Genomic DNA, 24,096 nt, shown 5'->3' on the forward strand with positions numbered 1-24,096 from the left:
GATCTATCACTGTACAACTATCGAATGATTTAAATTTGTTTTCAATTAAATCCACTAACTTGTTGAAGGTATTATCATAAAAGACTTAACACCACTTTGTAGTAAAATAGAAGATACTGAAAAAATATACAAGATTTAGATAGTAAAAGCAGTACTACTTCATTCAGTCAGATTTTTGCTTATACTTTGAGTTTACAACAAGTGAGAAGTAGCAGATAAGTATGCACATATTTGAGCAGATAACAACTGTATGGGAGTGGGACGCGACGTTTAAAACTTAACCAGAAGTAGTCAAATGCAGGTGACTATACTCTGTTCACAAAACTTAGGCGGTTTGAGGGGAAGTTCCCCCCGATTGCAGCCGATTGACATTTTGGCAAAGTTCAGATGTTAAGCTATTGTTTTAAAGGTAGGATCAAGTAGTGGAAGGGATAAATTTCTTCCCATAAAACCACCTTAATTTTGTGAACAGATAATAAATCTTGGAAAATGAATTTATGTGTATTTCCAATACAGATAGAGGTGGTTAAAGGTCTTCCCAGTTCAGATAAATGGGGCAAAAGACATCCGTTAATTCAAATAGCTTTTAAATTTTTGATTGCATCATCTAAATTAAGTAAATTCTCACCCAGTGCCCAATCACGGTCATACCCAGAAGTGGCTGGTAGTTGAACCTGGGATCCAGAGGTGATTTCTGAAACAAAATTTTGATTCTTAAGGAGTTGAGGAAATTTGATTTTCCGCTATGCCTAGCACGTGAAATTTGAACGAGCACTGGAAAATGCCACTTTTGGTACTAGTAATGAAATATACAATTCTTACCTTGTGTCCAGTTGATGGCCCCTTCACAGTCGTAGCCAGATTTAGCTGGGAGTGTAGATGCAGAGGTGCTCGCTGAAACAAAGGTTCATTAATAAACTCCAATGACATATTGACAGAAAATATCAATCAGTACCGGCATAGACAAAAAGAATTTCAGCTGTGCTGCGGTTACCATAGGTTCTGGCGCACACCGCTGGGAGCACCATGTAGTTACATCGTACCCGCTACAAAAACTACACGGCGCCACAGAAAACGTACTACTATAACCCAGAATGCCAACCGCATGGTAAAAAGCATTAAGCGTTTTGAGAGAGCTTTGCCTGTCAATCCGTAGGCAGCGCCACCAGCGTTGCTAATGCTGAGTGCATGGCAACGCTGGTGGCGCTGCCTACGGATTGACAGGCAAAGCTCTCTCAAAACGCTTAATGCTTTTTACCATGCGGTTGGCATTCTGGGTTATAGTAGTACGTTTTCTGTGACGACGCTCCCAGCAGTGTGCACCAGAACCTATGGTAACCATGGTAACCGCAGCACGGCTGACAGTCTATATTTAATTCTTTTTGTCTATGGTACCGTTAATGTCATTGACAAAGTACTATTTAATGAAGTAACCAAGCCTTGAGCTTTGATGGTCTTCATAACAGAAAAACTACCTACCTAAAACATTCAAATATTGCGAGATATTAGATTGAGCCATCTGAAAAAGGTATTTTGAAAGAAAGTCTTGTACATTCTGATCGTAGCATCTTCAATTAATTAAGAGAAGAAAAGGCACTAGCTCGAGAAATCTGGAGGCATTGTGTTGGCTAGGCAAAGTAACACCTAGGTGAATGGAACCATGGCACTATGTAAGTAACAATTATATAATCATATTTCATAATTAAATAACTGGAGCCATAATTTCTTACCCTTGGACCAAGTGGCTCCTCCCGGTTGATACTCATTTGCAGCTGTTAATCCAGCGAGGTAGGGCATTCTAGGTGCCTGTCGAGCATTGGATGCAGTGACACTAGCTGAAACAAATTACAAGAACATGAGATTAAATATGTGTCTAAGCCAATAAACTTGAGTGGATCACACAGATTGTAGTACTGAATTTTTTGGGTAGGTTAACTATTATGTGTTAGACATTGGGCAGGGGTGGAACAAAGGTAGGTTTTAGAAGCCATAAGCATGAAGCCAAGGTAAAAATATTACAAATAACATAAAAACGAACTTTCAATATCACCTCGACCGAAAACAAACGCTGAAACCAGTGATCTAAATTTATACATAATTTGCCTCAATTTATGTCGAGTTATCTTAACATTTTGCTGGAGACTCAACACTCAAGCAGGTTAATTTGGCAACAGATATTTGACTGTTTTATTGAGTTTCAAAATTGATGTAGTACCTATGTAAACTATGTATATACGTAGATGTGTGTATGTAGATTATGTATGTATATTTAATTATGTACCCTAGATACATTTCAAAAGGTCTTTTTAGGCTAACAGCGAGTTGGTAAGGAATCTTTATCCCACAAACTCAAATACATAGCATTCATGCACTTCCGTTGAACCAACAAGAAAAGACTTGATAAGTTAGTGATAGTTAAAATGTTACGTAATGCTTCAAGTGGCCTAATCAGTGGGTCATACTTTGAGCTCCACACCAATCGTTTAGCAAATATTTTTAATTGAAGAAAAAGGTAGAATATCTTGCCCTAGTAACAGTAACCTAAAAACATCAACCACTACTTAATCATAATCAAAACAAAAAAAATCATTTCTTACCAAAAGCCTTCGTAAAGGCAGGATGTTCAGCAATTGGTATGCCAGGTGGGGGGCGAGATGGAGCTTTGGATTTAGTCAACGGAGAAGCTAAAACATGATGGGGATCAGGATATTAAATTACATAGTAATTTTCTGTTCACATGGAAAATAAATGACTGATTACTTAGCTGTGATTGGTTCAAACAGCCTTAAAGTTTTTAAAATAATTCAAGGAATTATTACTGTAATGAGAATATAAAAACTCTTGTAAACAAAATTACAAAATGAAATAATATTGAATGATCAATGCATTTAAACATGAGTACTCTTAAATTAATAGCTTTACATAATATAACAAATATGAAAAAGAATTTATAACAATAATATAGCCTAAGTCATGTATTGATATAGGTAGGCCTATATTATTTATTTATTTACACTTATACCTGCACTATTAACATTAGCGGCAACTACATAAATTATGTTATAATTGTGATCAATTTTGACCAGTCATCATGCAAGTTTCGAAATTGAGAGAATCAAAATCAGATCGATTTCATTTAGATTCTCCCTTAGGCCTGATGATGACCTGTGTGAATTGTTGATAATACAGTGAAGTGAAGTATTTAATGTATCACCTTCTACTCACTAGTATGTCACTGGGGTGTAGTGTCTAGATATATTAAAAACGTTGAAATATATATTTTAATTATACTCATATTTGTTATATATCATACCGTTTTGAAGTTCGCAAGTAAAGTAAGCCCTACAGCTTGACAACATCATGGTACTGAATCACCCGTACATCTAAGAGAGCTTTTACGAGTCAAAATTATCTTTTAAAAGAGGTATTTCATAACCATAAATTACTGAAATTGTATAAAACCATACCACAATTTTCTACAACACTTCCAGATGCTGCATCGTTCCAAGCTTTTTTAGCATAGGGCGACACAACATAGTTTTTAGGATCAATTGGTTTCAAGTCGGTATTCAGGATTTCTTCCAGACCATTGCTCTGTCGTTGAGCCTCCTGCACCAAGCTAGATGACTAGAAACAAAAATTAATAGAAACAAAAATTAATCCATATTATATAAATCCCAAAGTAATCAAGAACTTTTAAGAAAACTAAAAGTCACACCCCCATAAACCACATACTTCAATAAAACTAATAAATTTCCCTTTAAGGTCATAATTCCTTTCTAATGGAAAATTTCCATATACCTAATGTTAAAAATACCTCAGCTCTGTACTTATTTGTTTGTTATTCTTTCAATTTATTACCTTATTAAAATCAGGTATGATTATTTGTTTATATTATACTGTATTCTGTTTTGTTTATTTCAGCTTAACTTAATCAATCAACAGTTTTACTAATACTTATGAAGTCAAACAGGGTGGAGCCCGTGGGTCAGGCCCGTTTTTGACCCTGTCAGCGCCCTAGGCACAACTAGTAGAAGCGCCCCTTTGCAATATATATATAACAGGGTGTCCAACGACCGGAAAACCGTGAAATCCGAGACGAGTTTTTTAAGCCGGGGAATTATGTGTGAATGTTGTATTTCTACCTGGAATTTTCAATTTACCGAAATCGCATGACAACAGTGGCGTTGCCTTAACCACGGGAGACGATAATATGTCTACACACAGCCGATGATCAGAATTTTCCGCGATGGCAGAAGATATATGTCGATGATATCTACAGAGCTGCGAGGGATGATCAGAATATTGCCGCGATCACGGAAAACGATGATAATGTCCACACGACCGCAGAAAACAGCAAGAATTTTGCCACGATCGCGAAAGACAATGATGATTTCCACATGACTGCGGGGGATGATAACCATTTTGCCACAATCGCGGGAGGCGATTACAACGTCCACGACGGCGGGAGACAATATAATGATGTCTTCACAGCCACACAGGGGTGATCAGAATTTGACCCCAATTGCGCAAGGCAATAATAATGTCCATACAACCATGGGGAAAGATATGAGTTTGAGTTTTGCCTCATTTGCGATAGACCATGATAATCTCCCCACAACCGGGATATGTTCATATATATTGCAGCGATCATGGAAGACAAATTAGTCTACACAAAAGCAGAAAATAGTCAGAATTTTGTCGCAATCGCGGGAGACGCTTACGATGTCCACACGGCCGCTAGGGATTATCAGAAGTTTACCACAATCGCATGCAAATACAAACACCAATATTTTATTTCCCAATTTTTTAGCACCCACCAAAAAAGCCAATTGTCTCGCGCCCTAGGCACGTTGCCTACCATGCCTATTCGGGAAATCGGCCCTACCGTGGATAACAGCTAGTATATCTTAATTTTCATTCTACAACTATACTGATGAAATCAGATTAGTAAGTGAAACACTTTCTATGACGACAAGAATGAGTCAAAACACAGGCATATGAGAGGATTTTTGACACTTCTGAGGTTTGTTCTTTCCACCGTCCAAACACTTAAAAGATGAAGGATTTGTCACCTTCACATTCACTAACTGTTAAAATTACAAATATTAAAAACCAGAAAACTGAGTTTGCTAATAGAATAATAGGCCTACACACAGTCCAGTAGAATTGTGTTAGAACTTTGGACAAACTAAGCTAAAATCCTTGAATAGAAATAAGTTAATAAAGTTAAAATCATGCAAATGTATACTTTTAATAATAGGCCTACTGTTTTATATAAGTTGGCCTATACGAGGTGTGGCTAGAAAAAAACCAGACTAGTCCCGGTGCAACAATAAAACGAATGCAATAAGGCTGAAAGTTGCGTGGCCTGTCACGTGACTCTCGCCCCGCCTACTGCTCAAGTTTCATCAGCCTTCTTTACTCAGTCTGCCCGTGGCGTCTGTTCTAAGTAGTTGTCGTTTTGTCTGTGCGTCGGAAAAATGTTGAGTGTACAAAAAGAACAGCGTGTTAACATCAAATTTCTTTTCAAACTTGGAAAATCTGCAAGTGAAACGTTTGTAATGTTACAACAAGTGTACGGCGATGATTTTTTATCGCGAACACAAGTGTTTGAGTGGTTTAGGCGATTTAAAGATGGCCGCGAAGACACAAGTGACGACACTCGTACTGGCAGACCATTGTCAGCAAAAACTGATGCAAACATTGAAAAAATCTGTAAACTTGTTAGACAAGATCGCCGTTTAACAATCAGAGCAATGTCTGAGTTGACAGGAATTGACAAGGAAAGTGTTAGGCAGATTCTTCATGAAAGTTTCAACATGATCAAAGTGTGTTCCAAAATGGTTCCAAAGTGTCTCACAATTGAACAGAAAGAACGCCGAAGAATGATTTGTTCTGACATCCTAGAAAACATTGATAGTGATCCCACCTTCTTACAAAATGTTAATACTTGTGATGAATTGTGGTTTTTTACTTACGATCCCGAAACCAAACGCCAATCGATTTTTTGTACACTCACTTTTTGTACTTTTTTCCGACGCACAGCCAAAACGACAATTACTTAGAACAGACGCCACGGGCAGACTGAGTAAAGAAGGCAGATGAAACTCGAGCAGTAGGAGGGGCGAGAGTCACGTGACAGTCCACGCGACTTTCAGCCTTATTGCATTTGTTTTATTGTTGCACTGGGACTAGTCCGGTTTTTTTCTAGCCACACCTCGTATTTTAATTTTTAAATTGAGTCTAACAATACGAGGGATTTCCTTCTTACAGTTACTGGTTCAATCATCTTTAAGGGTCGTTCAGTTTTCTTATGGTCAGTCTTCTCTTGTCTTAAGTCAGACTCTTTTCGCACGTAGGGGTGGAACTGAAAAAAATAGTTAAAATTAAGAGCAAATATCAGGTTAGTTAGACAAATGAATGAATGTCATAATCAATATTTAATGAGAGGGGCATTAGACTACATAATTATTTAATGTTATATTCTAATATCCTAAAGCAATGTAAGCAGATGTGTCTGACAAGGCAACCTACCTAAACCTAGGTTAAGTAAAGCTGGGTTTACACGGTGCCAGTTGGTGAAACAATTGTCAGAAGACAGATAACTGGCATTGAAATTATTGGCTTCCTGTAAACACTTCAAGCCAATTGCCTTGTCAACTGCCTTCACAATTTCCCCGTAGGCTGAGGACAATGAGCTGGGCCCAGTGAGGCCCCCCACTCTTCGAAAACCCAGTTGTTGTGACAATTAATTGGCACAATGTAAACGGTATAGACCAATAGCGCTGTCTCGTCTTTTTGCAGTACCTTAATAGGTATTCTAACTTAGTTCACTGTAAAATGCCTAGGTAAGTGTGTGAACAGGTTCTCGTTCAACTTGCCTGGCCCACGTTAATTCTGCAACCACGTGATGACGATTGGCTAAGACCCAATCGCTTACTGGCATCGTGTAATCTCGGCTTTACCTAAGTTACATTACAACACTAGGCCTAGGTGCCTACATTAGCCTATAGCGCAACTTAACCCTTCAGTAGGCCTACATGCGCGGCTTATAGTACCACCTATACATGCGGGCGGACTGACAGTCTGTGTTACTTCTTAGGCTACTTACTGGAAACACTCCTTTATATAGGCCTACCCTAACTAAAAAAGTTCATATAGCATCAAAATTTCAAATAATCCAAATATAGGTAAATAGATAAATTTCAAAATTAATTAGGCCACAAATAACTTAGGCTAGATTTCAAATTTAAAATGTCCCTATTGAAAACCAATCAGTCAATCGCTGGCCTGTTCTTCATCCTCTTGAAACATGACACGCCTTTACACCCTCGTTCTTAGGCCAACTGACCCTAAGACGGTCAAAACACCGCCATTGTCCTTGAAAAGGTATAGTGGGGGACGGTAGATAGCACATCATGTCATTTGCTCGCGGATTCACTTAATTTCAGTGCACTTTTTCAAATGTGTGGACTCTTGGGTCCGTGGCGCATGTAGGCCTACTGGAGGGTTAAGTTATAACTTAGGTGTAGTGATGTGACGAGTTGAGTTGGCGAGTCGAGTTGACTCGAGTCAAGACCCGAGTCGAGTCAACTCGAGTCATCTCATTCACAACTCGAGTTGGTACGAACTCGTACGGAGATTGCTGAAGCTACACGAACTCGTAACGTTACGAGTCCGACTCGCAAAAGCCGAGTCAAGAAACCGAACTCATACGGAGAAAGCCGAACCTTAACGAACTCGGGACGTAACGAGTTGACTCGAGTTTACTCGCACTCGCTTTCGGCCAATAGCGTCACAGCTTTACGAGTCAACTCGCATAGATTCAACACTATTGGCGGAACGCGAGTTGAGTTGACTCGTATAACTGAAACCCTATTGGCCGAGTGCGAGTATAACCCTACACAATCCACAAAACGAACTCGTACGGAGAATGCCGAAGAACTCGGAACGTCTCGAGTCGAGTCGACTCGACTCATAAAGCTGATACGCTATTGGCCACTACCTAGTCGGCCGACTCGCAAAACTATAAGTTAACCCTATTGGTCGACTCCGAGTCGTTGCAGACTCACATGATGCATTGGTTTCGGGTCAAGTTTCGAGTTGAGTCTGACTCGACTCGTAACTCGAGTTCACGGCAGTTGGTGAGTCGAGTCACTCAAGTCAGGAAAGTACCCGACTCGTCACATCACTACTTAGGTGCATAAAACTTAGGCCCTAATTTAGACTTTTAAATTAAGCAAGACTCAAAAAAACTTTCTAGCCTTAGGTGCAGGCCTAAAACTGTCTCACAGATAATATAACCCCTACTCCCTGCCAATTCTAGGGCTGTGCCCCATAGCCTAAACTGAAGGCTTTCAAGAAATGGCTTGCCTAAGTTAAGTTTAGGCTACTGCAACAATTCTTCAAAAGTGGGTTTGTATCCTCTCTCATGCAAAACTAAGCGGAAGCCTCAGTGTCTGTTGTGAAACATAGTAGGGAAGCTACATAACTTAATAAAAGTTGGTAAGTTACACATAGGCCTAGGCCTAACTATTAATTACCGGTAACTTAAGTTATATCAATCTCTAGTTTAAGTTTAAACTTGTCAATTACAACATTGTAAGTAACCTGAAGTAATAGGTACTTACTAAGTAAGTAGTAACTTAAGTTAGTATGAAGTAAGACTAAACATTTTTTATCTCTGATTCTGAATTCTGCACTTTGTTTATCTATAGCCAAGGCCTATTAGTTGAACTGAAATGCCATTAGCTATGTTAGTTTATCATAACTGATAAAAAAGTTCTAATAACTCACCGAATAAGACGCCATTGCGTTAGTAGAATGAATGTAAAATAGAAATGAATAGAAAACTCACTCAAGCTAACTTATATATTTTTTTAGAATTGTATATCCAAACAGGGTTTTTACAGATAAAAATGGCGCCGACCGAGCAAGCAAACAACAGCAAACAAAACTTTGAATACCTTGTTGACGTTCCTCTTTTTCTTTTCTTCTTTCATTTCCGTTACCATCGTTTTAGTTTAGTTTTAGGCCTTTGGCCGCCTTGCTTTATAGCACAGCAGTAATATATAAAATACCCCCGCCGCAGCAAACCTGCCGACTAAGCGAATTTCCATTTGTCTGAATTGAATTTCAGTTAAATATATTTTAATAACATTAGGTTTAACGAGTACCTAGGTTTGCTGCTACAAGGAAAGTAATAAAGTATGTTTTTTTTTGTAAAATATTGATAGCTTAGTACAAAATAAATAAATTTGCCAAGTTTGATCAAAATATATCCATAAACAAGCAAACTAAACATTTGACAATATTCCTATAAGAATAACATGGGAATTTTAAATTTACAATTTTTTTAAATTTTCTCCGTTACTAATAACCGAACAAAAATACTTTAATATACTAAATTATTTGTTTTTTAAGCTCTTTAAAAAGGTCTAAAGAGAAATTGGGAAATTTTGTGTTTTGAGGGTCAAAAATGAGAAAAACCTATTTTTACCCCATAAAACCCCCCGTAAAACCCCGTTCCCATGGTCCGATCATGCTGGTTCGCGAACTCATTCAAGTTTATCCCGCTCTACACCTTTAAACCAAATTTCATCAAAATCGGACCAAAATTACTCAAGTTATCGCGTTCACGGACGTATATAGTAGACATTGTGCATAGATTTTTTAAATAGTAAAAAAGCACAACGGAAACTTACTTACTGGGTCATCTAATGATGTAACAGTTTTGAGCTGATACGGATATTTATTTGTTGTAACATAAAGAATTTGTTATCTAAATCTTTGCAAATTTAACGTTTAGTATTGTAATTATTGAATCTGCATATATTGTTTTAAATTGTTGATTTACATTATTTTATACTGTTTATAGGATTCATTTTTCATTCCTTGTTTGATTCTTATTGTGAATATCTATTATTGTTATAATATTGTTATTATGTTTTCACCACACTATGATGTTTTTGGCTGTATTACATACGTTAATTGGTGGCTGAAAGTTACGTTTTGCTGGCCATGCCAGCTGTCATCGTAATTTGGGGACCGAGCAGGTTTTTACAGGCCGGGGCCGCAAAATCAGCTGTCCGCTTACTTACTTAAAACATGAATGCATTTTAAATACACAATCAAAATCCATAGCATTGCAATAGAATTGTGTTATTGTCACCGTTGCCTAGCAACTATTTATTTTTATTTTTGCTGATTCCTCAAATTATTTATTCACATAACCTTAAAGTTGTAGTTGTGTTGACTATCAGTATGCATTATTATAGTGGTGAATAGTGGTAATAGGGTATAGTGTGGTGAAAAATAGCGTTCGTACCACGGACCGAAATGGTTTTGCAGCTCTCGATCGATTTAAGTTCTCGACTTCGTCTCGAACTTAAAAACTATCTCGAGCCGGCAAAACCTCATTTTCGGCCCTAGGTACGAAATATACTATTAATTTAACAACTCTGTCATCAAGACGCCACAGAGAGCGGCAAGGTGTTTTTCATGTGTGGACTGGACTGAAAATTTATAGAATGTACTTTATATATTTTTTTAATTTTTATTGAACGTTGTCACATTAACTGGATGCTGTGGCAACGTAATTCCGAGTTTTTATTTCATTTGTATTTTATGTTATTATGGTGGAATAAATCATTATTTCATTATTTCATATATATATACATATATAAAAATTTGAACGAATGGTGTTTTTGGCCTCTGGGGACATCAAAATGAAAAATTAAATCGGTCCCGGGTCTAGGTCTTACCGTGCCACCTACGGTAATAGCTACTTCCCTATAGGGAAATTCGCTAACTGCTGGCTGGCTCCCAGATAGCATGCACGCTTTCTGTAAACATGCGTTTGGTGTGTTTTTCGTTCGTTATTGAAAGTATGCATTGGAAGTTTGGCGAAAACTTGTTTTTGCTTCCCTTGAAAGTCTTCTGAAGCTTACTTGCTGTAAGTTTGCGGGAACGTTGCCTGTTGCCGCCTAGCGCTACGACCAGTTGCGGGATGAAAGTGAAACACTTCAAATAGTTCACGATGGCTCCGCACCTGTTCGTGTAGCGCTATGCGGCAACAGGCATCGTTTCCGCAAACATGTGGCAAATAAGCTCCAGAAAACTTTCACGGGAAACAAAAAACGTGTTTTCACCACACTATGATGTTTTTGGCTGTATTACATACGTTAATTGGTGGCTGAAAGTTACGTTTTGCTGGCCATGCCAGCTGTCGCCAATTTGGGGACCGAGCAGGTTTTTACAGGCCGGGGCCGCAAAATCAGCTGTCCGCTTACTTACTAGAACATGAATGCGTTTTAAATACACAATCAAAATCCATAGCATTGCAATATAGAATTGTGCTATTGTCACCGTTGCCTAGCAACTATTTATTTATATTTTTGCTGATTCCTCAAATTATTTCTTAACCTTAAAGTTGTAGTTGTATTGACGATCAGTGTGCATTATTATAGTGGTGAATAGTGGTAATAGGGTATAGTGTGGTGAAAAATAGCGTTCGTACCACGGACCGAAATGGTTTTGCAGCTCTCGATCGATTTAAGTTCTCGACTTCGTCTCGAACTTAAAAACTATCTCGAGCCGGCAAAGCCTCATTTTCGGCCCTTGGTACGAAATATACTATTTCACCAAACTTCCAATGCACATTTTCAATAACGAACGAAAAACCCACCAAACGCATGGATTCCGACGGGGAATTTTCTTTTTTTTTAACGGCTGTCTTTTGTGGAGAGACTAACCAGCATTACTGACGCTCGACTTTATTAGGCGCAGGACAGGAACAACATTGGATATACCATAGACGATATACTCATCATTGAATGATTGTTTTAGTTTAGAAGTGAAAACATTGTAAAAAAAAATAAAATAAACAAATACTGAATCATGTTTTGTATTTGGATCTTTACTATTTTACTTTCAAATGTATTGAACAAATAGTAAGACAATAGTGCATATATACACTCCAATTAAATTAACTGTAGTTAATTTATATAATAAGTAATGGGGCGTATTTCTTTTAGTTTCGCCACTGAAAAGTGAAGGGGAAATTAGCGCTGCTTTTTTCAATAACTCTCTTAATTATTCCTTACGGTACAAGTAAATTGAATATCCACTATTATTGTTACAAAGACTTTTTCAAACTTGGAAGGGTTTCGTGGTTAGCAGAGCACGATTAATTTCTCGGATTCACGGAATCTGGGAGAAACCCCTAAGACATTTCCTGCCAAGGCTCCTAACGTCATTCTAAGAATGGACTGTGTATTGAGGTCACAGAGGGAACAATGCGCGCCCGTCCTTGTAGTAGAAACGGGAAGTAGGCAACCCACCCCAAAATCGCCAATAATAAGGCCCACTTTCCTTATTCGTAACGTAACTAAGATTATAACAAAATATATTTAATTTGTGTTATCATTTCGATGTGACCCGTTGCCCTTGCAACCTTTATTTTTACTTATTTAAATAATTAAGATATGGTTCAAAATTTAGAAACTGTTTTCCCATAAATTTTCATCAGTATACCTGCTAATTTTTAGAAGCTAATGGTAGAATAATACTGTAGTGGTTTTTAATAATTCTGTAGGCTCATATCCGTCATGGAATTATTGAGTTGATTTCTTTAGGAATGATTGCATAATGCATTGAGGTAAAATGTAACTGGTTTTAACTTTTAGCAAATTGAAAACAAGCTTTTCTTTCTGTTCTGTTTAGGCCCTACTCCTGCGATAACAGACGTGTTCGATAATTGGAACCATTACAATCAGCGAAAACAAATTCAAATGTCATATTGTGCTCGTTGATTACAATACGGTACCGACCGGGGGACCGATAGCCCTGCTCGGTTGTGGTTAATTGGGTCTAATCGATATTATAAAAGACATTCTCGTGAATGTCAAGTTAAGACTTGAATGTTAGATGTATTTTATAATTTATGAAAAAATATTTTTATTACAAACCATAGAAATATGATCGCTGAAATAATAAGAACTCTGTAATGTAAAGTGTGCAATTAAAGAAAAATCAACACTCTTTTAGGATTTTGCTCATAAGTTTAAGTGATACTCAGAATTATTTGTAAACATCGACAGCAGATAATATTTGTAACATACTGTACAAACGAAACCACATTAGTTTCGAAACGGCTCGTGACAAGGATTTTTTGCTTTTGCGCCACTTATAATATGTATGTTACAACGATATGATCAAATCTATTTCTGCCCTTGTAATTTTCCGAACTTAAACTTCATAAGTCAAGTGCTGACAATTTAAGTAACCAATTTAGTTTTTTTCACTCAATTTTAAATCAACAATTTAGTGTTATTTACATGATCAAAGATCGAATATAAAATATCGATTGCCGTTATTTTATTTTTTGAACAATCGTTGACTAAACTTAAGGTGTTGGTCTACCTTTAGTGGCCTATTTTTACTGTGAATCCCTGCCAACGAGGTTCACGCATGCCTAAAAGCCTCTTATGGTACTACCATATACTACGTTTAAAAGCTACTCTTTTAACGAGCATGCGTACATTTTCCCCGAAAGAAACGGTTGCAGAAACATTCTCTAAACTAAACAGCCTTTGGACATTGGGAATGGCAAAATTGAAATTGACCAAACCACAAAAGAGTTTTGGTTTTTTCATACTTATGTAAACTACAACCAAATATTCAATCTGGGAAAATGTACAGTATTCCCAGACTTGTCAACCAATTTCAAAGATCCACAGTGGCTTTGCGACCGTGCAATTTTGGCCCCTAAAAATGATTATGTTTACGAGCTAAATCAACAAATTTTATTGAAATTGCCAGGAGAGTTTTTGTATAATATAGATCAATATACACAGCAGCCACACGTATTTTCATTAAAAGAAGGAACTCCAATTATACCAGCGAAACTTAAATCCACCCAAGCTGTGCACGGAACCAGACTGATGGATAAAATTACACCAAACTTGATTGAAGCAACAATCATCAGTTCAAAGGTGAAATTTTCTTAATTCCAAGAATACCGATAATTTAATCCGAATTACCCTTTGAATTTAAGCGACTACACAATTTCCTCGGTGTTTTGCTTGCGCAATCACAATTAATAAGGCACTAAGGGCATTATCTCCGGTTTTAATTTCGAAAATGAATGATTTTTTTACATCTTGGCAAGCTGTATGTTGCGTGCTCATGCGTTTTGGGACGCTTAAAACTTATATTCTGTGTTAGAAATCGAATGAAAAAAATATTTTTTACAAATATTCTGCAACTCCAAGAAAACTAGAGTGTACTGGTACCAATCATCATGATAATAATTGTTTAATTGCATTCACAGGAATGGGGGGTCTTTAGCCATCAACTAGTTTCAGCCAGCCTCTCTGATTTTGTAAATAGAATAACGGACAATCAAAATTCCAATTTTGTATGATTTTCTTCCCGTTTTCTACCTATGTTTACTAAAAAATACATCACCCCTCCAATTCCGGACATAACTATAATACTAGGTAAAAAATTAGATTGTCCCAGCATAACTTAGAATACTATTCAAAGAAAACTACTTACGCAGAAGTGAAATTATTACAATATTTACCAATAAGCATCCGGCAGGAACAAAATTTCAAAAGAATCAAAAAACGTTTGAAATATTTCTTAATAAAAAATCATTTTTATTCAATTACACAAATTTGTAGATAAAAAGAAATATTTGATTTGAATTTCCATTTACTTTTCATAATAGACGTTTGCGTGGATTTATGTATTATTGTCTATGGTTTATAGAGATTTTGACTCTATTTATGTATGTTATATATTGAATAAAGATACCCCCGCTGCAGCAAACGTTTCCATAAATAAGACATATTATTCCCAATTTAAATAACATTAGATTTAACGAGTGCTTAGGTTTGCTGCTACAGGGAAGTCAAATATGGGTTTTTACAAAACGTCAATAGTATAGGATAAAATAAATAAATTTGCCTAATTTTAACAACATATATGCCATAAACAAGTATAATTACGACAGTTTTCATTTTCTCCAGGGCATTTTAAATTTACACTTTTTGAATTTTAAGTTCTACAAAATGGTTTGGAAAGAAATTGCTAAATTTGATGTTTTTAGGGTCAAAAATGGGAAAATCCCATTCGCGATAATCATCTGTTAAAAGAATACGTCATCTATAAAATTACGAACAGCTGTTTGGATCAAGATTCTTGTTTCTAGCTGTCACTGATATGTTTACATTAAAAACTAGCTGTGTGCCCGTTCTACGCACGGGGATCTTATAGTAGTCAGTTGAAACCTTCTTATATTAAGATTAAGAACAGCAGTTAGTTTGCATATTTGCAGATATGCTGGCAAAACTATTATATATAAACCTTCGCAAATACAGTATCTGACAGTTCAAGCCAAAATAAATGCTTTGCAATTAAATGTCACCCGGATCGTTATGGTCCATATGTCCAATGATTAAACTAAAAAATGTTTTATAGATCCATGAAGCGTAGCCCTAAAGTAGGCCTATAATTGAAAGTTACTTTCCGCATCGGTTAACTTAAACGTATTTAAAGTACTACCTCAACCTCACCATTTAACACTTTATACCGGTTGACATTTTCAGTATCAAAGGTGCTCTTGTCCATTCCGTGAAACACTGAGAAATAAGGACATTAATGCGTTACCAACAGACATACACACAACAATCCAAAAAAGGCCACGAACTATTGATACATAAACAATATAAAGGCGTAAACAATTCATGATGGTTTGCCCAACAAATGTTTTACTCAAATAGGTTATCATTTTCTTAGCATACCGGGTAAGCTAAGATTTGGAATCCAGACAGAAAAAGCAAAACTTATACAGAGTTAAGACATCACTTAAATTGAATACGGACGGCTCTAATAAATAAGGTGCAACACCAACGATAACTAATTTGTAAACTACAGTGATGTGTTGGTTTGGTACCTACGTAAAAATGATTCTAGCAGCTACCAACGGTTCTAAGGAAAAGGACCAGTATCTACGTAAGAACCTACCTAAGAACTATAGTACATCCGACCAATTAAATACATTAATATCTATCTAGTCCCGAGGTTATTGATCTCTTGCTTTTGGATTTTCTCGTAAAAAGTTACAGCGTAAACTTATCGGTGTCAGTTTGAAAAAAAAAACAACCTTACCCAAACAACTTTTGTTATTTAATAGATTACGCATTCTCTAAACAATGATTAGTATATCTATTAACATTAGAAGGAAATGTGACGAAAATCACACAATGTTGGGGTTTTGGTCGTTTGTAATTATATTTCTTAAGTGGGTAGGCCATGTATTCTATGGAAAAGTACCGGTATCAAGGATCGTCGTCAAAAAGGTTGTTATGAATAAATATGTAGGCTTACGTACCCAAGATATGAGCTATGGGCCTATTGGCTGTATGGTCCAGCGATTGCATCACACGGTGAGTAGAAACAAAAAGTGACACATTGGAAAAGCGAGTTTAGCACTTCCTCTGTTAAACCTCTGTTACAATCACCCACTGCAGTTGTGATTTTTTACTTTACACTTTACACAACCGCCATTGAAGCGCCGTCAATGAGTGGAAACCTTTTTTGTAAGCTATTGGCGACGATCATTTCAGTGTCCAGCCCTATACAACACTGATTCAAGGTCTTCTTTCTGGTTGTCAAGACTCAAGAAACATTTTATACTCAAAGAATTTCTGGTTCCGATTTGGACGATGTCTAGTTATTTAATTTCATTTACGGTTACACTATTAGACTATATTATTGCACTTGCGATTAATTAAATCCGTTATGTAAGAAAAACGTTTTTAATCTCACTTGGTTGGGATTTGCTTTCAAAACGTGATTCGAAATGGTTGCGGTATTTGTAAACAACATTTGTAAACATATCATTGAGAGCTAGAAAAAATAATCTTGAGACGATTATGTGATAAAAATTGAACGAAAATTTGACAAAAATCGCACAAAACTGCATTTGTGAACGTCCGTAATTTTATTTACAAAGTAGTGAGGCTATATTTAAATCACTAAAGACACTCTCGCTAATCCAGTGAATACATTAAAATGACTTGGATCTTGATAGGTACTCTGGTTTTCACGGAGAAGATTGCGTAAAATGCCATCTTGAGTGTTACAGACAAAGGGAAAGACAGACAGACAGACAGACAGAAATAGAGATAAGACTCGTTTCTGCTTCTTTAATGTATAAAACGTAAAAATAACCTAAAAGTATATAATTCTGAGCAAAGTACAGACAAAACTCTAATTTTATTTATATAGATGTTGTTTACGATTACATTACAGTACTATGTACTATGTAACAATTTCCGATCATGTTTGTATTCATATCCAAAACCAATTGGGATTGATAGCCGCGTGGCTTACATAACGGATTTGATTGATCGCAGTACACACAATAATAAGTTGCTGTAAATTAAATTAAATATCTAGCCATCATCCAGGTCGGGAACCGGAGATTCTGTGTGTATCAAGTTGTACATGAGTTTTGATAACCGGGAAAAGACTGTGAATTAGTGTTGTACAGGACTGGGAAACTTACATTTTTTTAATCATCAGTGCCAAAAACCTACAATTGATGCTTCCACTCATTAATGACATTTGAACATGTTTGATCAAGATCCGTCTAAACTTGATCATTTTGGTTAAAAGTAGACCAAATTTGATAAAGTTTGGTCAGCCAAGAACAAGAAGTTTGGAAGTTGTAGATCAAGAATAATTTCTTGATCAAATGTTGACTTAGTTGACGAACTAACTAGTTGTTCAGGATTGATAAAAATTGAAGAATTTGGTCAGAACTTGATCAACTATAACTGATCAACTTTGATAAAAAGTGATCTCCACTCCACCCCTGAGACTGGCATGGGCGGGGGTGAATAGTGTCTAGTCTAGTGTGTGTGTGTTTGTGTAGTGTAGAGGACTAGAGGTGGTCAGTCTTGCACCAACTTCCAAACGTGACTGTTGTGCATCACTCGGCCGTTTTTCGTGTTACACAGTTTTTCATTCAAGTTGTGTATATTATTCTTTGAAAAATTAATTTCATTTTTACCGAAACATCAGCGTTATTAACAGCATAGTCTTTTCAATATAGGAGTATTTTCTTAGTGTGCATTATTACTGACATTAAAGCTTCATCAATATAACTCAAGTTCAATTACATAAATATATTTTCATGGTGCGTCTACAATACAGTGCATTCAGGTAAATTCGGTTCTTTCGGCATTGGATCGCGCATACAGCGGATAAGTGTTAAGTGTGAATACAGTGACAAGTTTTTGATCTGAAATCGGACTCGTCGACACGGAGAAAGCTGCTATAGGGATGCCTGTTTTATTGCCTGTCAGTCAACCAACCCTCTTCTAGTCCACTGCCTTTGTCCATCCACTGCGTCAACTCTAAAGGAGGCCGAACTTTGTCGATCGGAGCCGACGTGTTACGAGTGACCACTGACCACAACCCCTGGCTTCCCGAGCGCAGCCTACAGGACCAGAACCACAACAATATATGGGGGTAAGTGACCTCCTCTAGCTTTCGATTGAGCTCAAATTTTACGATCGAGTAGCGAGGGTTAAAAAGACACATTTTCCCCGCGTGATAAACTATATATTTTTCGTCATATTGCACCAATGTTTGAGCAAGCTGTTACAAAACTGAAATAGTTTTCATTTTAACCTCCCAAAACTAATTCTAGCTTGTTTTCAGTTTAATTTGCTAATTGAAACCAACAGCTGTTTCAATCGTCTTGCCTATTTTGCTATTACGATTGTGTTGTACATTATATTATCGATATGTTGAACTATTTACAAAAAGGCAACAATAATTACTGTAACTGCAATCGGTTAGAAAATCGATACCTACACACTTTCGATACATGCAGATGCAATAGTTTACAATAGAAATTCACATCTGAGTTGACAACAACCGCTGATGTTTACTCCATTGGGGCCTAAAACAAAACCGATAGGGAGTAAAAATGCTACTTTAGACCAGTAACGCTTGTGTTAAAAACAGGTGTTTTGCTGCAGTATGACGAACAATAATTGTACGGATTCCCCTTTATTTTTATTGGCATAAATAGATTATTATAACTGTCTACTAAAGAGATATTCATTTAAAGATTGCAATATAAATTAAGCTAAGCCCTACTCATTTTTGTGCCTTGAATGGACCAATAAAACATAAATAAACTGATCCTTGAGATGGAACCCAACCCTCAAAATTTGGCGTGAATATGATGCACATGTGGAATCATGTTATACAGTATAGAGATTTGTATTCAACTAATTGCCTTTGTTTTAAACTTGACCATTGTCTTTCTCTATGCAGCAATTTTAAAATGTTTACTAGCTCGTTTTCTTGTACGGTACAAATTTTGCAATCAATTTTAAACAATCTTCCTGTTCCTGATGAGCTAGAGAGTTGAAACTTGAAACATAGCTCACAAATGGATGACAATGCAATGATAAGGGTGTGTTTTGCGCATCGATCTCTATTATTAGAGATCGATGGTTTTGCGTAGCATGTGTAATCTTTGGCATCATATTCAATGATTTTATTTTCATATTTCCCTTGGACTACGCCACATGGGCCACCAAATTTTTAATGTTTACATTTTGGAAGAATGTTAATATATCAATTTAAGTGAGCTGTAAATAGTTTAATTTGACAGTTTGTTTAAAGAGTAGAGGTTGAGAGGTAAAGTTTCTGCTCCCAGAAGATTCTAAAGTTTATGACTATGAGAATAGCAAAAACATCGAATTAGAGTTGAAAGGGGTTGGTTATGTATTGGCCTTATAAAATAGATTCAATATATTTACATTAAAAACTAAAAAGTAGAAAATAATTTATAGGCCTAAATTAAAAAAAAAAACCTTTTAAAATTCGTTTTCAAATGAACTAAAAAGTAGCAAATAATTTATAAATATGTGGAGAGAATAAGTACTTGTAAGGTTTAAAACGAAAAACGCGGGTGCATGCGGTAGATAATAAAAGTTCAATAGTTATTTATTTGTAGTTTAAGATAATTGTAAATTAGATATTGCATGCGTCAAGCATTTTTAGTTTTAAATCTTACAAGTATTTATTCTCTCCACATATTTATAAATTATTTTTAACTTCTTCATTCGTTTAAAAAAGTGTTATTTAAAATGTTTTTCCATTTATAAATTATTTAGTGAAATATCTGTAGTTTATAAACAAAGAATTGGTCCTCTACTGTTCAAGGGAACGTACATTATAATCGATGATTTATTTTCGATATATTGATTTTTTTATTCCATAATATATGGATATTGACAAATTGAAACATATTAGCGGACAACTACGATAAAAAATATTGTTCAGTATCAACAAACATAAAAAAAAATATTGGAATAAAACTGTTCTAAACTAAACTAACTTAACAAAACTTGCTGTAAAATTTCAAAATTCCGTTTGATAGGTAGCCGATTCCATTTCCCACATGCCTTTTATCTTATCAAATGGAATTTTTAAATGGTAACTTAAACTTAGCCTACAGCAAATTTGTTTAGTTGGTATGTTGGGTTAGTTTGAAATATAGGTTCATTTCTTAATCCAAATAGGCAAGTTCTCAATTCGTAGTTTAAATGCGTTTGAATAAATCAAACAGAAGCGAAGGAATATGGATAGTAAAGGAAGCCCAAAATATCGATAAATCGTAAAGTAATCATCGATAATCATGAATGTTCCCTTTAGAAGGAAAGTACCAAAAAACGTGACTGCAGATAGACATACATTACATTATATAACTTATGCCTATGTTAAGGTTTTTTTGTTAATATGTTTCCAACGTGGCACCTCATAAGGTCCTATGTTAAATTCTCATGACTTTCTATTTAATTTTTTCACGTAATGAGATTTTTGTTGGCAGTTTTGATAAAATACAACATATTTTTGAGCCAGAAAAGTTACAACTTTTGAACATTATTTTATTGTAATTTTTGTATTGCTGTTTCAGGGAATCAAAGCTAGCACTGGAGGATAAACATTGCCCTTGTGAGCACCCTTGGCTGGACAAACACCTTAGTAATAATTGATATATTTTATGGTTGATTTTTATAATTTATTCTTTATTGAAGTTCCCCAAAATATATTTATTTTAAAACATCTGTGAATTTATTGCCTGTCCAACATATTTAAAGTTTTTTTCACAAACATTTTTGATTGTAGAACTTGAACTATGAGAAGAAGCAGAAATTTCGGAATCTAACTTTTCGATCTTACAAAAATAAACGAAAATTTTAGTATGAATAACGGTCATATAATCTTTGGTTATCCATCAGTCAGTATGCACGATCTTTGACATATTTTTACATACTTTTTAAGATAAATTTTACTCATGCATATTTGCAGTATTATGGAAGTCACACCAAATATGAAATTGTAACTTCAGCACAGTTAAATTTTCTCTGTGTTGTGAAAAAACCTAAATAAACCCGTACATTTGTGTTTACAATATTACATTTTATGTTTTTCTATACACAATCTTTTTAATGTAATGTGTAGTTTTTAGTTCTTTGTCTTCCCTTATAAATAGTGGCCTACCAAGTAAAAACACTCTATTAAAATGGTTACTACAACTAATAACCAACGATTTTAGTACCCATATTTATACAAACTTGTATTGTATTTTAAGAGTAAACAGCTCCAAGTATACACTCTTAGTTCAAACTCCGTTAGTTAATTTTATCTGTTTTATAATTGTATTCTACATGTTATCTTGTTAAGACTAGTTTTAGAAGAAATTATAGCTTTTGAATTCTTAAATAAACTTTTTATGATAAATGAATGCTTGTTTTAATATTTTCTGCTGTCTTAAACAAATTTTGGCTTATGTAAAATGTATTTTTTCTTTTAATATAATAATAAAATAATTAATAAGATACTAGTCAATAACTTTTGAAAACTAAATTTTTGCTATTACATTTATAGAAACATTATGATGATTAAATTTAGCTAAGGTTGAAGATATTTGATACATTCACAAGAAGAATTCTTCGCTAAATTCAACAATGAGATTTAGTGCACATTGGTAGCAGTTAGCAAATCAGCTACAAAGATTTCCTGTAATTATTTAACAAACATTCTTTTCATATTTATATTCAACATTCAGTGCATATTTACAGTAAATTATCTTTGCAAGTCATCTTCGTACATGTCATTGAAATGCAAATGCGAAGCAGAAGGATTCCCTGTAAATATTTGACAAACATTTTTTTCTAATCTAAGAAATCAACCCAGAGCATAATTGCAGCAAGTACTCTTTGCAAGTCATCTACAAAGATTACTTGCAAGTGTTTTACAAGCATTCTTTGCTAGCTCGATTAAAACATGCAGTGCATCATTGCAGCAAGATTTCTTTGCAAGTAATCTGTATTCATTCCCTGCACGTGTTTTACAAGCATTCTTTGCTAGCTTGGGTAAAACATTCAGTGCGTGTTTGCAGCAAGATATCTTTGCAAGTCATCTGCATTCATTCCCTGCAAGTGTTTAACAAGCATTCTTTGGTAGCTTGATAAAAACATTCATTGTATGTTTGCAGCACGGTATCTTTGCAAGTCATCTGCAACCATTCCCTGCAAGTGGTTCGCAACTATTCCTTGCAACCTTGCTTCAAACACACGGCGAAACTTTTCAGAAAGTCTGAGATGGGGTTACTTTTATACTTGCAGCAAACGTGTTACAAATGAAAATGTTTGCAATGCATAGTTGCTGCAACCATCTTGGGTTGCCTCTGAAAGTTTATTATGAACTAACTGAAAGCTTTCTCTGCTATCTGGGCTTCAAAGAAACTCGAGCGTGTTTCTTAATGTTTAATCCTCCTAGGGGGAACCGCACTGGGAGGTTTGTTTTTGGGAGAGCACTTTTTCACCTCAAATTAGTTGACGAATATCGAAACTGGAAAATCGATACTTTTAGAGTAATCGAATCGGACAATGGCTTTAATTTTAACTTTCAATAGGCTACTAAATTTTAAAATATAATTTAAACCTTTTAAGTGGTAGGCCTCTTATAAAAGAGACCCCTTGAGCTGAATAAATTGATACTAAATTAGTTACTGTTACATTCAATTCAATACTCTTGAGTAGATACTATAATAGATTAAACATACTCCCAAAGGGAGTGTTTAATCTATGCTATAATCATATCGACCTCCAGACAAAAAATAAGATTAATGAAGGAATCAGGAATAAAATTTCTAAGAACTGTGAGCAAGGTCATACAATTCTCCGGACAAAAAATAAGATTAATAAAGGAATCAGGAATAAAATTTCTAAGAACTCTGTGAGCAAGGTCATAATTTTGTAATTTTTAATTCATCATTAAGCTTTAAAATTAAAATTAGTCTTAAGAGTTAGAAAAGAGCAAATTACACTCCCTCTCAGGAAGGTGGAATTTTGGCATTTTTTACAAGAGCTGGGTTGATACTAACAATAATAATACAAATTAGGTACCTAACAGAAATGGCCTCCATCTGATGATATTCAGTTTTGATTAAAACAAATTCTGGTCAATGAACATAACCTTAGATATAAGCTTTTCAACTGTTGACATTTAATTTTATTCCCATCACTATCCTACTGATAAATAGAAACTGAAGAATAATTTTTTCGTAAGGTATTAACAAATTTATGTATTCTCTTAAAAAATGTTTGACATTACGTCTCTAGGCGCTACAATTATATGTTCTCTCCTAATGATCTACCATCTACCATTAAAGTCAAAGGAGAACGGGAATGGATGGTGTGGGACGTGGGAGTGGACTATCGATATCGCGATGTACTAAATTCTAAAAACAATCGAGCTGTAAAAGTATCGATTTTCCAATTTCGATATTCGTCAACTAATTTGAGGTGAAAAAGTGCTCACCTTGTTTTTGTACTTCCCTTCCCAGACAGCTCACTTTCTCCTCAGGACATCCCACGGATATTGTGAAGGATATGCAAGATATCCCATATAAGTTAGTAGTCTAGTGCTATGGTCAACCTGGGATATCCCCGGATATTCGCAGGAATGCGTAATGTCCCCACCTGGGAA

At 35.5% G+C, this 24,096-nt stretch overlaps 1 protein-coding gene across 1 annotated transcript in view; it reads right to left on the bottom strand.

The window, feature by feature from the left end:
* The window catches only part of LOC129005003 (uncharacterized), a 28,881-nt gene extending 19,994 nt beyond the window's left edge, over positions 1 to 8,887 (bottom strand). Inside the window, exons 1-7 of the mRNA XM_054433750.1 lie at positions 8,800 to 8,887; positions 6,275 to 6,370; positions 3,468 to 3,627; positions 2,598 to 2,684; positions 1,731 to 1,835; positions 823 to 894; positions 629 to 694 (exon numbers count right to left, since the gene is read on the bottom strand). Coding sequence (XP_054289725.1) covers positions 629 to 694; positions 823 to 894; positions 1,731 to 1,835; positions 2,598 to 2,684; positions 3,468 to 3,627; positions 6,275 to 6,370; positions 8,800 to 8,814 — 601 coding nt within the window. The 5' untranslated portion in view covers positions 8,815 to 8,887. The remainder of the gene's footprint in view (positions 1 to 628; positions 695 to 822; positions 895 to 1,730; positions 1,836 to 2,597; positions 2,685 to 3,467; positions 3,628 to 6,274; positions 6,371 to 8,799) is intronic.
* Positions 8,888 to 24,096: the final 15,209 nt, after the last annotated feature.

This window comes from Macrosteles quadrilineatus, unplaced genomic scaffold (assembly GCF_028750875.1).
Source record: "Macrosteles quadrilineatus isolate MER2022 unplaced genomic scaffold, UCM_ALF_1.0 Scaffold_14__1_contigs__length_3811126, whole genome shotgun sequence".
NCBI classification, from domain to species: domain Eukaryota; kingdom Metazoa; phylum Arthropoda; class Insecta; order Hemiptera; family Cicadellidae; genus Macrosteles; species Macrosteles quadrilineatus.